General features: G+C 35.9%; 1 protein-coding gene across 4 annotated transcripts in view; it reads left to right on the top strand.

Moving 5' to 3' along the window:
- The window catches only part of LOC115222542 (transport and Golgi organization protein 1 homolog), a 129,472-nt gene that overhangs the window by 79,157 nt on the left and 32,815 nt on the right, over nt 1-17,500 (top strand). For all 4 annotated transcript variants that reach the window (XM_036511729.1, XM_029792801.2, XM_036511730.1 and 1 more), the window contains 8 exons: nt 2,724-2,801; nt 5,503-5,613; nt 7,629-7,679; nt 9,527-9,631; nt 10,744-10,775; nt 12,383-12,473; nt 14,533-14,602; nt 16,255-16,307. In XM_036511729.1, coding sequence (XP_036367622.1) covers nt 2,724-2,801; nt 5,503-5,613; nt 7,629-7,679; nt 9,527-9,631; nt 10,744-10,775; nt 12,383-12,473; nt 14,533-14,602; nt 16,255-16,307 — 591 coding nt within the window. The remainder of the gene's footprint in view (nt 1-2,723; nt 2,802-5,502; nt 5,614-7,628; nt 7,680-9,526; nt 9,632-10,743; nt 10,776-12,382; nt 12,474-14,532; nt 14,603-16,254; nt 16,308-17,500) is intronic.

The raw sequence follows: 17,500 nt of genomic DNA, 5'->3' as shown, positions 1-17,500 counted from the left end.
AAAAGTAAGGAGAATGGAGCCAGCAAGAGAGATAAACAAAAGTAGTGGTGATGAGGTGTCAAAGTGGAACCTCATGTTACATAAAGATGAGTAGAGATAGAAGCACAGGTAGGGTGTTTTGGGTAGATGTTGCAAGAGTGTATGGTGATAATGAAGGTTGATTGGAGGTTTTGACTGGGTTGAAGGGTAGATGCAATGAATGGTGCACAAAGGTGGAGATGTGATCAATGATACATATGAGTTGGATGAAAGACAGGGAAAAGTAGGTGATGACTGACCATACAGAAAAGAGAATAGTGGTAATTTTATAGTACAAGGGAAAGATGAAAAGGAGATATTGTGCAGGTGGGTAAGTTGCAAGAGTTTGAGAAGAGAAACAAATGCAGTGTGTGGGGAGGGTTGTATGATGTTGGGAAATGAGAGATGCGTGATCAATGTAAAATGTGAGTGGAGTTGGACAGTGTTAAGAATGAAGGATGGATGTCAAATGAAATTGGTTCCAGATAGTAAGATAGAAAAAGATGATGATGAAATATTCCACTGCTCTCATTTCATGACAGCAGTGGAATATTGCAGGTAGGCAGATGATGGAGGCATCAATGATAGAGAGACAATAAATGTTGGGGAAGCCTTGAGAAGGAAACTGGGCAAAGGACTTGGTTGTAGTTATACACGTTATGCTTCCAAAACCTCAATGTCACCAAGTTCAGATGGTCTTCTTGAGCACTTCATTACATCAGTCATTCTGCTCCTTTGTCATCTGTATAGGTTCTAAGTCCTGATATCAGCCTTCACTACTTAGTTTCATGTCTTTTTGAGTCTCTCTCTTCCATAAGTTCCATCCACATTAAGTAACCAGCACTTTATTCAACAGTCTTCTTCTCTCATCATCATCAACACCATCATCATTTAGCATCTGTTTTCCTCGTTAGCATGGATTAGATGATTTAAATGGAACTGATAAACTGGAGAGCTGCACCAGGCTCCAGTTTGCTTTTGTTTGATTTCTATGACTGGATGCCCTTCCTAATATCAACCACTCCAGAATGTACTAAGTACCTTTTACATGTCGCCAGCATGGGTGCCTTTTGTGTGTCACCTGCACTGGCCATGACTACATGATTTTACTTAGTTTGACATGTCTTCTCAAGCACAGCAAATCGCCAAATGTTTCGGTCACTTGTCATCAGCTCTGTGAGTTACAACATTCGAAGGTCATATTTCAACTCCTCATCCCACATCTTCCTGAGTATACCTCTTCCACAGGTTCCCTCTACATTTATTGATCAGTACTTCTTTACACAGCTGTCCTCATCCATATCAGCCCAGTCTTCTCTCTTGCATACTACATCTGATCCCTCTTATTACCCAATTTTTCACTTAAGACATTTACACTCTGTTGTACGTGCACACTGATTTTACGCATCCAGTGGAACATACTGGCTTCCTTTCTTTCAAGCCTTCACATGTCCTCTGCAGTCACAGCCCATGTTTCACTGCCATGTAGCATAGTTGTTTACACACAGGCATCGTACAGTCAGCCTTTCACTCTGATGGAGAGGTCCTTTGTTACCAACAGAGGTAGCAGCTCTCTGAACTTTGCCCAGCCCATTCTTATTCTAGCAGCTATGTTCTCTGAGCATCCTCCTCCACTGCTGACTTGGTCATCTTCTTCTACATATGTCCTATATTTCTCTCAACACATCTGTGTTTTGTTATTCATTACAATGCATGTTACAATGGAGTATTCTAATTTCACTTTCTACTTTTCACTAGTCTACCACATTCAGACTCTTTACCATGTAGCAGTGCTGTTTGTACACAAGGATCATACAATCTACCTTTCACTATGAGAGAAATCTTTTGTTGCCAACTGAGTTGTAAGCTCTCTGACCTTTCTCCAGCCTGTTATTTTTTCACTGTTAGCAAGGTCCCTGGGTAACAAAAGCTATCCATTACCTCTGTTGATCCTCCTGGACATTTATGAAAACCCATTTCCCCTGGTTTTTATTTTTGGTGTTTATTGCTCCTGTGGATCTGTCACATACAAAGGCTACTTTCTCTGTTAAACTTTTTGTGTTTCCTTAGCTTGTACTGAGTACACTATAGGAATTTCTGCTTACAGCTTTCCTACTTATCAAACAGGGCCATTTTCCTGAGGAAATTAGCATCTTATTTGTTTCCTTGCTTACTAAAACTTTAGTCTTTACTAAGTTAACTTCAAGGCAGTTTAATTCTGAATTTTACTTTCTCACTACTTTTTTGACTAATTCTACTATAAATTCAGCTATATCAACTGTCATCAGCATGTCACAGTTCCCATGGTAAACTCATCTTAAACTCCTGTTATAACATAGAAGACTATAATGAATTGGAGAATAATGAGAAATGAACCCTGTTAGGATCTCTTACCTGCACACTAAATTCATTACTAATTCTCTTTGTTGACAGCACCCATATACATGAATTGTAAGACTCTCACAAGCCATTTGTCTACCCTTAGCTTCCTCAGTAATCACCAGCTCACAAAACAAGGGACCCCTGTCAACAGAGTCAAAAAATGCTGTGTACAGTGGCTTACTTTTAGCTCCTACAGTTGTTTCATTATTGGCACAAAACTGAGCTCATCAATTTTAACTTTCTCTAATTGAGCTATAACTTTTTCCATAACTTTCATGACCTGGCCCAGCAATATATATATATATAAAGTTTTTACTTCACAGCTTACTTTGATGGAGGAGGAAGCGAGAACCCATGCTGATTCTACTGGATCATTTGAAGTAGACCTTGAACAATACAAGGTGAGTCTATAAATGTGAATGTATGAAGGATAAATGTGTGTATGAGTGAAAGAACAGGAGAAAGCTTGTATATCAAGTGTATATCTTGTATTTGCATGAGTTTGTATGGGTTTATACATATCTAATTATGTGTGTGTGTGTGTGTGTGTGTGTGTGTGTGCGTGATTTTGTGGAAGCACCTGGCTTAGGTTATTAGGGTATTGTAATCATAATCTAAGATTGTGGTTTTAATTCCCGAACTTGGTGATGCATTGTGTTCTTGAGTAAAACACTTCAATTCATGTTCAGTAAACCAGCCTTGTGCACCTGTGGCTCAGGAAGAACCTTTGATCCTTTGGTTTGTATATAAATATACACATATAAAATATCTGTGTATGTGTTAGTATATACCATTATCATCAGTTTTACATCTACATTTCTATGTTAGTATTTGTTTTGTTTGTCAGTTTCAATATGGTTTCTTTCCACTTGTTGCAGCCTGTTGTCATCTCTTTTGGGAGGCTGACACTTTCCCAATCCAACTATCATTCTACCTGTGCCTCACATAACCATCCCATTACAATTTTCTTTCTGGCTATTTCTGGTACCCAGTTTTCTCTCAGAGTATTTGTGCCTCTGCATTCATGCACACTGACACAAATATATGGTGGAGAGTGTTTACTTCATTTATTTTTTTTTCCCACCTTCACATTATTGCACTTCACACATAAGTGTCATGCAGCTGTCCTACCATTCTTAGAGAGACAACAACTGTAATACCTTCTGGAGGTTTGCCACTTTGTTCTTACTCTGGATACTATGTTGTTTCTACACTCACTCCAGTTGCCAATTTTATTACCTTGGTAACAAACTATCAGTTATTCCAAATGAGCCTTCTGAGCAGTTGAAAGAATTTCTTTCTTACATGCTCTTTACTGTTGACTAGTCTTTGCATCTGGTTGCTTATGAAGTCATTCTTTCCTCTCTGCTTGCCTGTCATTTCACTAAACTCTCACTAAGTTTGTTGGTAATTCACTTTGTTAATGGAATCTCTATACACAACCAAGACACTGCTCTCACAAACCATTCTTCTATTTCTAGTATTCTTAACAACCACTGAACTACAGAGTGTGGTACTCTGCCAATGTTTTCTCCAAGACAACGAATGCTATGTATAGTGGTTTGTTTGTGGCTAAGAAATTCTTGTAATTGCCTCACTGACACAAGAACATCAGTGACCTCATGTCTTAAGCACAATTCCACACTGCATCTCGTCTAAGCTAGTTCTCTCATTGATTAACTTTGCTATAATTTCCACTGTCACTTTCATGATTTGGTGCATCTATTTGATATCTCAAGAGTTATATCTTTCTCATGCACCTTCTTTACCCTTGTAGTTCATAATGTTACTGCCATGCCACTTACTGGCTTTCCACTTCCTTGAACCACCTTATTTGCTATACAAATAACTAGTGTGCACCTTTCTTTGCCAGATACTTTTTAGCATCTTATCAGCTATCACTGATGAGCTTGTTGTTTTCCTTTTCTTTTTTTTTTTTGCTTGATAACCTCATCTATCGTTTAGCCATCTATCACACTAAAACTTAACAGCTAAACTGTTAATCTTACAGGCACCTTTGATAAAATACACACACACACAGAGTCCTTTTAGACTATCCCAGTGACCTATTGCTCTAGAGCAGTGGTTCCCAAACATTTTCGGGTTGCTGCCCCCCACCCCCCTCCTGACGCCCAGACCACATTCCTAGCGCCCCCATCCCAAGTAACGATCACAAACATAGGCCTCTTTCTGAAGCAAATTCAAAGCAACTGTATTTCACAAATAAATCTTAACCTCACAAACCCATTATTTTGTTGTTTTTACATGAATCGCTACCCCATTATTGCCCCACTTTTCTTCACACACCCCCCTTGGGGACTTTCCACCACCCCCAGGGGAGCAATACCTCTCACTTTGGAAACTACTGCTCTATAGTTTTTCTAACAATGCTTGAAGAATCAACTACACATTGGGGTAACTCCAGAGTAGCAGACCACGAGAGCGGCCTAAGTAAACTGTTGAACTCTATTAAATATTTCTTCTCCAGTTTGTTATTAATTTGTGTATATGTATTTATATACATCATGTACACACACATGCATACACAAACATGATCCAAGGCAGTACAATTTTCATTCATCAAAGTGAGATATATAATTGCCATGGGTGCATAGCAACTAAACAAGTTCTCAGTTCTTTGTCTTCAATGTCTGTATGATTTGACCCCTTAACATTCAGATCACTCTGGCAGATGTAATGCTTATTCATTCACATTGTTCTTAATTAATCATACACTACCTCATTGTTTTGAGATTTTGATGGTGTGAATGTTTATTTTTTAGAATGACATTATGGGATAGGTGTAAAAGGCCAGATCTAACTAGTTTGAGCATAAAACTGGTAGAATATTTGATCTGGATACAGTTGGTTTAAATGCTAAATGGTTAACAGATAGGGAGAACAGATCTCAATAAAACACATGAAGGAGATATGGAATATTCAACACACACAGACATATTTGACAAATCTGTTCTCTCTCTCTCTCTCTCTCTCTCTCTCCTCTCTCTCTCTCTCAATCTCTCTTATAAAACACCAAATTCTTCCTTTTATGTAAGGGTATATATATATTCATTAAAAAAATATATCAATTTCTTGTTACAGCTTGAAAATCGAAAGTTGAGGAAAGAGATGGAAACTTTAGCATTTCAAGTATCATGTCTCCAAGATAAATTGCTGGATCACAGTTCCATGATTGAACAGAAAGATGATGAGGTAAATAATTAGCAACATTTGTTTTGCACTCTTCAACACACACATTCGTGTGCTTGTGCACACACACACACACACACACGTGTTTGTGTGTGTGTATCATTTACATTATTATGGGGTAGATAGAATGAGTAAGAGGAGGAATCAACTGCTGCAATAGGACAGTCATTGAGGTAATACAGGAGGATATAACCAAGATCTGACATCATTTATGCTACAAGGATGCACTACAGATGCACTAAAGAGAGACAGCTGCTGAGGCTTCAAACTGTTGGTGCATGCTATCAAAGTTACAGAAAGAGTTATTGTAAAAGCAATTAGGAACAGGAGTAACCTTGATGAAATACTCCTTGCCTTTGTGCAAGGAAGCTGTACTATTGATGGCGTTTTCCTTGACAGACGTTAGCTAAAAATCAACCCATATACATATCATTCTTGTGAAAGCTTAAGAGAGAGCCTTTGCTTTGAAATATTGTGGTTCCTAAAGAATCTAGTCATAGACAAATAGCTTGTGAGGGTTGTGCATGTGGAGATCAGCATGGTGAATGAGTGCAATGACAAATTTAGCAGGTAGGTGTCCATCAGTACTCAATATTCCACTTGGTTTATTCCGCTCTCTTCTGTTTATTATAATCTTCCAAGCGTTACCAGTGAAGTTTAAAACTGACTGTTTATAGTATATTTCGGACAGAAATTTTGGAGAAAGAATTCTAGAAATGGAATCAAAGCTTAGAATTGAGATGACTCAAAGTAAGCTTAATAGACATATTTTCATCAGGAGAGAAGGTAGGTCCCTACTACAATTCAGAAAATGGCTTTTCTTGGTTTGTAGAAAAGGAATGTTAGAAAGCTCCTATATGGCATACTCTGTAAACAATGAATGTATAAGAGATGTAATAGATTTAAAGACAAGCTAATAGAGAAGTTAGACTTCATATGCAGCTGGTGCAAATGGTCATAGATTTTTTCAAATATGCAGATGATAGCTTTTGTTACCTGGTTTAGCTAATTAGCAAGTGCAGGAATGTGTTGGGGAAAGTTCAGGGAACTATTATCTCTTGTAGCAACAAAGGACTTTTCTCTTAATGTGAAAGATAGATTGTATGACGCTGTGTTTGAAGTGTAATGCTGCATGGTGACAAGGTAAATGATTTGCAAAGGTCAGAATAAAATGAAGTTACCATGCTTCACTGAATTTGTATGAACAATAGAGAACAAACAAGCTGAGAAAAAAAAGATATTAGAAGAATCTGATGTAGTGTGCAGGGGAGAAGACTGCACTAGTATGGGTATGTGAATCATAAAGAGGATGATAGCTACAAAAGAAAGTACTGAGCACTAAGTGTGGAACCTGTGGAAGAGGGAGATCAGGAAGGACTTCAGATTACCTTGAGTTTTTGCACCAGTGGACTACTTCAAATACCAGTCTACACATTGAGTAAACAACCAAGGGTTTGAATTGAATGCTACAGAAGGAAAAAGCTGAGATTTTTATCTAATCAAACTTAGAATATATACATAAATAATATAGGCGCAGGCATGGCTATGGTAAGAAGTTTGCTTCCCAACTACATGGTTCCAAGTTCAGTTCTATTGCGTTGCACCTTGAATCTTCTACTCTGCCCTTGAATCGACCAAAGCTTTGCATGTGAATTTAGTAGTTAGAAACTGGAAGAAGCCTGTCATATGTGTGTGTCTGTGTTTGTCCCCCACCACTGCTTGACAACTGGTGTTGGTATATTTATGTTCATGTGACTTAGCAGTTTGGCAAAAGAGACCAATAGAATAAGTACCAGGTTACACAAAGTAATAAGTACTGGGGTCAATAAGTTGGGCTAAAATTCTTGAAGGTGGTACCCCAGCATGGCCACAGTCTAATGACTGAAACAAGTAAAATATAAAAGATAGACATCATTTCATCATCCACTTTTACATGCTTGTATAGAATTTGTGTGTGTGTGTGTGTGTGTGTGTATATATATATATATATATATGTCTATCACTTTTTTATTTTTTAGATCCAGTCTTTAAGTGACGAACTGAAGGAAGTTAGTGAAAAGCAAGAAAAGGTGACTGTTACTTATTTTTTGTTTACTTGTAATTAAATTGGTTCGTACACATGTGTGTATGTATGTGTGTTAATATATACATACACTGTTTTTTTTTTGTATGACTAATGTATTCTTTATAATCATAGTGTCTTGTGTATACAATTTCTGCTTTATATATACAGTGTATCCTTATATACAGAGGTATACTGTAACAGTTAAGAATGGCTTTGCAAATACCTTGTTTCTAGATTCATCACTCTGCGTTGTGTCATGGGCAAAGTGTCTTATTATAGCTGCCATTTATATTTATATATATATATCATCATCATCATCATCATCATAGCAAATAAGAAAATAGAGAGGATATAAAATCGACACATCAGCCAGTAAACATTCAAGTATGTCTATTTATTCAATTGTATTGGATGAATACCCATACATGTATGAGTACTCAAAAAGTCTTCTTGTGAACGTGACCTGGGTGTTACTGTCGACAGTGATTTGCGTTGGACAAAACACATCGCTAAAATTGCCAAGAAGGCTGAGGGCGTCTTGGCATCACTCACCAAGTCCTTTGTGAGCCTCTCTCCGACTATCTGTCTGCGGCTTTATGTAGCTATAGTAAGACCTCAAATATATAGAAACAAATGAGCAAATGGGTGTGCACGTACTAGTTCCTTACTGCCATTTCTGCCAAGAGACAACAAAATCTTCCAGGTTATCTCCATCACCTAAATATTATGCAAGGATGAACAGACAAGGCTTGGATAATGGATGTGCCCCTAGACTTCTTCAGAGGGTCTAAGTAGTTGGGGTGGGGGGACTAACACAAAATTCCATTAAGAATAGATAAGGTGTGCTTATCCTTTTAAATAGAGTAGAGTAAGAATAAGATTAAGAGCAAAAACAAAAATACAAGTGAAATACAGCATAGTACAATAAGGTGGGCATAACAAGGGGAAATAAGGTACAGACTTCTCATAAAGTATTTACGCACACATGAATCATTATCATCATAATGGCTACTATCACTTCTTTATTTTATGTTATTGTGTATATTAGGATGTGCCTAGGTGTCATTTTTTTCACATAGTGACATCTAGGGCTGCAAGGCATTGGTTTACTAAATCATATAATCTAAAACATAACACTGGAAATGAAGATATATATATATATTTATATATAGGTTTTGCTATGTATTCATGTGTGTGTGTGTATATATATACATACACACACACATGTATGGATACATATACATCAAGTTATATTATTTTTAAAAATTGCATTGTTTTTCGTTTAAAACGATAATAATATTAAAACATTAAAAACATTTGTGTGTGTGTGTGTATACATTAATGTGTTGAGCTGAAACCTTTTATACTGAAATGCAACTTAGCCATTCAATAAATAGAGATTGATAAAATATGAGATTGAAATGACTATTGAGTTCAGTATTATTGGCAAAATACTGTTGAAAGTAGATCACTGAGTAAAACAATAAAGAACAAAACTGCCTATTATCCTATACACTTTCACCTTTATATTCACTCTGAGATCTTTTATATTCAGTGTGGCCTCTATATACACACTGTTTACTTTTTATAAACACTATAAATTTTATAGACAATCTGAAGAAGACCTCCATTCTCTGTAATTATCCAATGTTAACAGGTCTCCATTCATAATCTGCATTTACTTTCTGTATACAGTTATGAACATATTGCTACTGTCAGCCCATCCCAATACTGATATTTTCCCACTAAGAACAGATCTTTTTATTCAGCACACCAGCACTACTAACAACCTCCAACTTGCAACACACCACTTTTCCATATGTTTAATCCATCTATTCTATCTACATGCAGAACTCTTATGAAGTAAACACAAAAACTGAAGAGATCACTACACTACAGTCACAAGTACAAACAATGTCAGATCAAATCCAGCACTTGGAGGACCGTAAAGAACAAGTAAGAGACTTCTATTTCCATTACTGTAAATATTCTGTGTGTACATGATTTTTCTCCTTTTGTCTTGTAGAATTTTTACACCATTTTTTTTTTCAGTGTTTGGTAATGTCCAGTGAGGAGAGACATTTAGGCCAGTTTTGTTTGAGGATTTCTTTCTCAATTTGTTTCCAGTTTGCCTTATGGAAGTTCAAGCTGGAAAGATTCTGAGAGTTTCTTGTAGGCTGCATGTCCATGGTTTCTTTTGGTCCGTACATGGTCAGCTCTACCATGTTGTGATCCGAGAGTAGCGTTGGTGTCACTTTCACATTATGGATAAGATCCATATTATTTGTGGAGCAGATATCCAGTATGTTACCTGCCCTGGTTGGTTGGAGTACTATTTGTTCCATGTACAAAGTGTTGATGAGGTTCAGGAGGGACTTCACCTGTCCTTGTTCACATCGTGCCATTCCTGGGAGAGGAAGGCCCTCAGGCCATTTGACATTTGGTAGATTGAAGTCTCCCCTCCCATAAGGAGTACACTTAAGTGTTGTTCTAATGTAACTATAACTTCTATTTTTGTAAGCAGTCATCAAACTTGCCTACATGATTCGGAGTATCTGGAGGACGATTTGTAGCACATATAACTACATCGAGTGGTCTTATATGTACAATTAGTGTGTGTGTGTGTGTGTGTGTGTGTGTATGTATATATATATATATATAATATATATATATATATAAACACACCTACATACGTACATACACGTGTATGTGTGTGTATTTTATAATCCTGCTGAGCCATAGCAGGACCAATAACCAGTTGTTAGAACTGAATATACTTATAATGCATGGTATTTCTAGGCTCCTGAAGTAAGATAGTGTGAAATTACTGATGTTTTCATCTCTGGAATGCTATATGAAATAAGAACAGAATATAACATCAATCAATAAATAAATGAAAACACATGAGTTATAGAATTGTATTCATTGGATGTTTCACTATAAGGAGTTGTGCACTCAGATATGAGTAACATTGTAACATAGCCTCAGCAGAGCTTTAATATGCAGTATATTATATTCTGTAACTAAATGTCTTCTTAATCAACTACCTATTCTTTCTTTCTTTTCAGCTTATACAAGAGGTTGAAGGCTGGGATGAGAAGTAAGTTATCTTATTGGTCATCTCCCTCATATTACATTACATACTCTTGCTCATACATAGATACACAAACTTGCATACTGCTATATAAATCTCTCTCTCTCTCTCTCTCTCTCTCTCTCTCTCTCTCTCTCTCTCTCTCTCTCTCTCAACAGAGGAATAAACAATTATGTCATAAACCTCATTAGTTTACATCTGGTTTTATTATAAGATACAATGCACTCAGGTTCTGACACAATTATCAATTCCGTTTTAATAAAATCAAAGGATTAGTTCATTAAGTTATGTATTTAGAATTCTTAATCATATATTGGTTTTGTTAATAGGGTGACTGTATCCATATGAAACACAAAGAAATTTATAAGTAAATGAAATCATTTTCTTTCTTTTTACTGAGGATAAAGTAATTTTATATCACAGTCATTGGAAAAGTTTCTATATTCATATGTACTCAACTATCATTTACTATTTTATGGTGTCCAATTGGTTTAACAGACTTCAAACAGTTTTAAAATTTTGTACCTAATAAAATATGTAGCACTTCAGTACAACATAAATTGCATTATCAATGTGAAAAGGAGTTCTCACTAAGATGCCCCATGTAGTTTCTTCTTTGTACTTGGCTAGTCTAGTTGAATTACATAATTTTGTTTTTATTTCTATGGCTAAGTGAATGTAAGATGTAATGACATTTAAAGGAATTGGAAGTAGTTCCTATGTAATAACAGGTATCCTTTGTTGTAATGAAACTACACCAGTAGTTAATATTGCATACTGAGCAGTATATTGTAAAAGGACAAGAGGAAGTTGTACTACAGTTACATTTTTAGATATTATTTCATAAAATTGACTTATGTTCATATGAGTTTGAAGTTTTATGGTTATTCATTGTTTCTGTTAAGAATGTTATTGACACTATTTGTGTTATCTTCCAGTTCTCTTCTTATTTTACATTCTTTATTAGATTTTCCAATAATACTCTATATATGAATTGACTGTAAAGAGGTTGAATGCTGATGTATTATGTTATTTGTTATTATTTTTAGGGTAAATATTGCTAGTGTTGATTTCATTCATTATTTTGTTAACTAGGTGTACAGGATTACTGTCTTATGTTATGTTTATTAATTATATCATCATCAATTTGACAGCTTTCACAAAAAATTGTTAGTACTTGAGTCTATGTTTTGGATTTTGTATTATTGTTTTCTATATTCTAAATCTGTCATATTTTAGGGCAATACAGATTTGTAGGGTAAGTGTAAATGTATAACAGAACTGCATCAAAACTGAACAGTATTAATAACTTTGATAGGTTTCAGCCAGTATAGACCCAGGCCATGTCTAACTTAATAGCACCACCTGATGAAGTCTTTTAGTCATATATGGGACACCATGGCCAACTCTAACAAAGAGTAATTATTGTTGGAGACATTCAGGTGTAGGTGGTTGATCTGGAATTTTTTAAAGAAATTTGTCCAGAGAACTTTTGAATTTTATGAGATCTGTTTACATTTTGATGTATTTTGGTATGGTATTAAAGACAGCTACACACACTTATGATTATGTACATCTGTATGTAAAATGAAACTTTCTCTTTTCCTTTCTAGATATCGTGAGCTATCTGACAGTTGTGAACAATCAAATGCTGAATATTCAGAAATGCAGGAGAGGCTGGCATTCAAAGAAAATGAGCTTGAGGTAAGTTTCCAGGCTGTGTTTGTTGTTGTTTAACCATGTTATTACTGATCCAGTAGATCAAAATCTCTTTGGACATGTCCATGTTGTTGTTGTTTATTCAGACATTATTTATCTCGGACCACCATATCTAATATTTCTTTCCTTTTATATGATTGTAGGGTGTAATTTGGGGAGGTTTAATTGATATTGCAAGCAAGTTGAATGACCACTTAAAAACTTCATCATTATTATTATCATATCAATTTTTCCACAGTGAATGTATCTCACAACATCTTCCACACACCATAGTTTGTTTTTTTTTTATCTTTCCACCTGCTGCAGTCCTTCATCACCTGGTATATACTTTAATAGAAAAATATTCACAACCTTGTTATACATGCCTTGCAATGCAATCTGAGTGCATTTTATCAAACCACTATCATTAAAGATGTTTTCTGCATTTTGACTAAAGAGTCCCCTTCTCTCTTTAAATCTATATCATTTCTTATTCAGAGTTACTTCTCCCTTGACATATAGCTTTGTTGCTATATCATCATCATTTCACATCCACTTTCCATGCTAGCATGGGCTGGATAGTTCAACTGGATCCAACAGCTCGGAAGATCATATCTTGCTTCATCTCATTGTCAACATGATTTCTATAGCAGGATGTCTTTCCAAATTCCAACCACTTTATAGAGTGAACTGGGTGCTTTTTTCATGGCACCAGCACTAGTGAGGTTGCTTTGTAACTCACAAAACTACAGAATCCTTTCAATTGAGAGGGAGAATAAAAGAGAGAGAGATTAATGGCTTTATGTGATATGTTGAGAGATTAAAGTATGAAGGGAGGAACAGGAAAAGGTTTATTGTTGAGAAATATTGTCTCACCTACATACTGTAGTCATTAAATGTAACAAAATGCAAGACAACTACCGACCAGTATATCTTATTGTAATCAAAACTACATTGAAATTTCCCCTAGAAACAGTTGCAAGGTAAACCCTGTTCATTGTGCAACAGTGTAAATCAGGCTAGCTTCACCACAAATTATAACAGAAATGTTAAGATTTATGCAGACAGTAGTATCTGTAACGATTCCCATTTGGTGTATTGGTGTATGTAGTTGAATGCACTAAACACAATTTATGTTGGTTACACAATAGAAAAATTAAACAAAAGATTTAAAGTATGACATCAAGCACAATAACAGCACTTCAGTGGGACCTACTCTTTTATTTGTTTCATTCTGGTGCAGCCATTCTGGAGCACCACCTTTAGTCAAACAAATCAACCCCAGGACTTATTTTTTTGTAAGCCTAGTACTTATTCTATCAGCGTCTTTTGCTGCGCACTAAGTATGGGGATGTAAACATACCAGCATCAGTTTTCAGGCGATGGTGGTGGGAAAAACACAGACAAACAAACATACACTCACACCACGCGCACGCACACACACACAGATTTTATATATATATATATATATATATATATATTAATTATTATATATATATATATATAGGGATTCTCTCAGTTTCCATTTACCAAATCCACTTTCCAGGCTATTGTAGAAGCCACTTACCCAAGGTGCCATGCAGTGAGACTGAACCCAGAACGATGTGGTGGTAAGCAAGCTACTTACCACACAGCCACTTCTGCGCCTATATTGCCAAACATCTTGCTACAAATTACTGTAACTTTGAACACTTCAAAGTACACATTCACAAAAAAATATTCTGACTCCACTGCTTTTTATCTTGTTATCAGTTACACATAAGTGTGAGTGTTCTATGTGTTTTTCATCATTTTTGTCATATTTTGAACCTGTAAAAAACAAACATACTAGTTTTTGTTATATTACACATCATGCTCTTCTAATTGTTTATCTACCTTCGTTTTCAAATTTCATTCTGAGTTCAAATTCTGCTGAGGTCGATTTTGCATTTCATCCTTTAGGGTTTGATAAAATATGTACTATTTAAGCATTGGGGTCAATATAATCAACTTAGCCATATGCCAAAATTTTAAACCAGTAGCAGTAGCAGATTAATATTATCATTTTTTAAAAATTATTTTGCAGCAAATGAAGTCCTGTTTTCTGCAACTGAAGTGCCTCGAGGATGACTGTAGCAACAGTGAAGAGACGAGAGGTAAAAACCACCCTTCACATTCCATTTGATTCCTGTGTTATACTCATATGGGCAGGTAGTAGATAAGTAGTTAGTAGAATGGATGGAGAGGTAGACACATACATGTGCATAAACACACACACACACTCAAACACACACACTCAAGCACACACTCAAACACATACACAAGCGCAGTCACATGCAGATAGATGAATAGATTGCTGAATGAGTAAATTCTTCAATAAGAAGACATATAAATAGGATACCAGTTAAACTCACACACACGCGCACACACACGCATACACACACACACAGAAACAGAAACAGAGTCAAGTACGGGGCTGGGTAGATGTAGCATTACAAAATCTACCATCAAACATAGAAAACAGACATTCTTACATGAACTACATCATTCTATCCTTTAATCTTTTAACTTATAGTGTTGTATCATAATACAACACGTTACTGTCAAATCCAAATGCAAAACACATATACCTAATGCTTAATACTAATCTGTAGAATACTATCTCTGGACTTTTACTTCAATTCCAAACTTGTTAATTGTTATCCTTAACCTATAACCTGTAAATCTTATTCCATTGCCCTACTTTTAGCCTCCGCTTAATTTCTATTCCTAATCTTATTCCCTAACTAACCATTAAACCTCTTACCATAACCTCCACTTCTAACTGTAATAATTTATCCTTATTACCATCTTAATCTTAATCCTTACTTTTACTCTTAACCTAAGTTACTCATCTTAATCTCTATCTGTAATCTTAATCCTTAAGCTTATTTTGTTCTCTAAATCTTTCTCTAAACCTTAATCTTAGTCTCTTATGCAAATATAATTCTTAGCCTTGATAGATAAAACCAAAGTCTATGAAAAGTCAGTAAATTAATTTGTAAAACAGGCATACCATTCTAAAATCTCCCTACTTATACAAACTAATCCCAACTTGAAGACTTTACTGAAATTTAACGCATAGCTTTAATTATAATCTTAGTTCATGATACTACTGTGCACCTTAACTTTAATCCTTAACTCTAATCTCTAACTTAATCACAAGGTTAATCACTAATCTAAATGCTAAGTATAATTTTTCCTAACATGTTAACCAAAGATCTTAACTCCCACAGTCATTTCAGCTTCTACTCTCATTCATGCCTATGTTTCTAATCATAATCCCGCCGTAATCTTCCCAAACTATAATCACTAATCTTAATCTTTACCTAAATGCTTACTTCAATCATATTCTTTATCTGGAATTCCTACATTCATCCCAGACATTAACGTACATGATTTTAATCCCTGGAACCTTAAAAAACTTAACTTTAGCCTTTAACCTAACCATAAATTTGAACATTCAAACTCTAATTGTTTTGTTGTTTTCATTGCTTTTGCTGCTGCTGTTCATCATCGTTGTCATTGTCGTCGTCGCCTCTCTCCTCTCTTCTTCTTCTTTTCTTATTCTTCTTCTTCTTCTTCTTCTTCTTCTTCTTCTTTATTCTTCTTCTTCTTCTTTACCTTCCTCCTCCTCCTCCTCCTCCTCCTCCTCTCCTCCTCCTCCTCCTCCTCCTCCTTCCTCCTCCTCCTCCACCACCACCACACACATCATCATCATCATCATTCTCTTCCTTCTCTTCATTGTCCTTATTTTGTATAATTTCAGGTGATCACAATCTTGTGCAACAAAAGATACAACAAATGTTGGATGTTTCTGAGGTGAGTTATTCAGTTATTGTTATTTAACCCATTCCAGTTCAACATTGATCCAGTAAACACATTACTACTCTGGCCATCCTGTCATTTTACGAGTAGCTAGCTAGGAGTACATTTTGCAATGTGTAGTTCCTTAAGATAGTTAGGTTTCTATTATTGTATGTCATCATCATCATCATCATCATCATCATTTTGTATTGGCTTTTTTTTTTTTCATCAGACTTGCATAATTGGATGAATCTTCTTCAGCACAATGTCTCGCCACTTACTGCAGTACTTTATCATCTACTTGGTGAGATTTGGTGTCTTAAAATCAGCTTTCTTGGTTTCTTAACTTCCTCTTCCAAAGGTACCTTTCTCCAATTGTCATGCTCCATATGTATTACACAATCAAAGCAGTTCAGCTTTCCAACACTACATCGCTTCCTGTTCATCCAGTTTTTCGCTCTATACATTTTTACTTTTTATTCATATACATTAAGATTATACATCTAGAAGAGCATCCCTGGAGATTACATCATCAGGGTAGGAGATGTAATCTCCAGGGATACAGGCATCCAGCAACAGGACCTCCGTAATGCTATGATGGACCGTGAAGCCTGGCGTAACATAGTAAATTCCATTGTCTCGACCACGGTCGAACAATGATGATGAGAAGAGCGTGTTCAGCTCATTTTGTTTTGCAGCTCACATACATCTTTTGCATTCAGTATTCATAAATGTGACTACTGGATGAACATAAATTGAGGCAGTGTGTGAAAGCTGAGCTGGTTTGGTTGTGTAATACATATGGAGCATGACAATTGGGGAAAGAAGTGTCATGCAGTGGAAGGCACCTTTGGAAGAGGAAGACATACGAAGCCAAGAAAGTTGATTTTAAGATACCAAATCTCACCAAGTAGATGACAAAGGATTGCAGTAAGTAGTGAGACACTGCCCTTCAGTTGGAGGAAGAAATATCTTTGTTGCCAACAAAACTAATTGCTCCCTGAACTTTTTCCACTGCCTTCTTTGTCTAGTTGCTGTACTTTCAGAAATCCCTTGTCTTGCTTAATTTGACCACTTATGTAGTAGAAGTTATCAACTACTTTATGGAGACTTCTGAGTATGAACTTCCACAACATGTCTGTTGTTTGCTATAGGACTGCATTACTGATTATATGATAGCTTTTGCAATTTCTCTTTGCCAAATTAAG

This window comes from Octopus sinensis, linkage group LG20, assembly GCF_006345805.1.
Source record: "Octopus sinensis linkage group LG20, ASM634580v1, whole genome shotgun sequence".
Lineage (NCBI taxonomy): Eukaryota > Metazoa > Mollusca > Cephalopoda > Octopoda > Octopodidae > Octopus > Octopus sinensis.
This window is presented reverse-complemented; position numbering and strand designations above follow the sequence as displayed.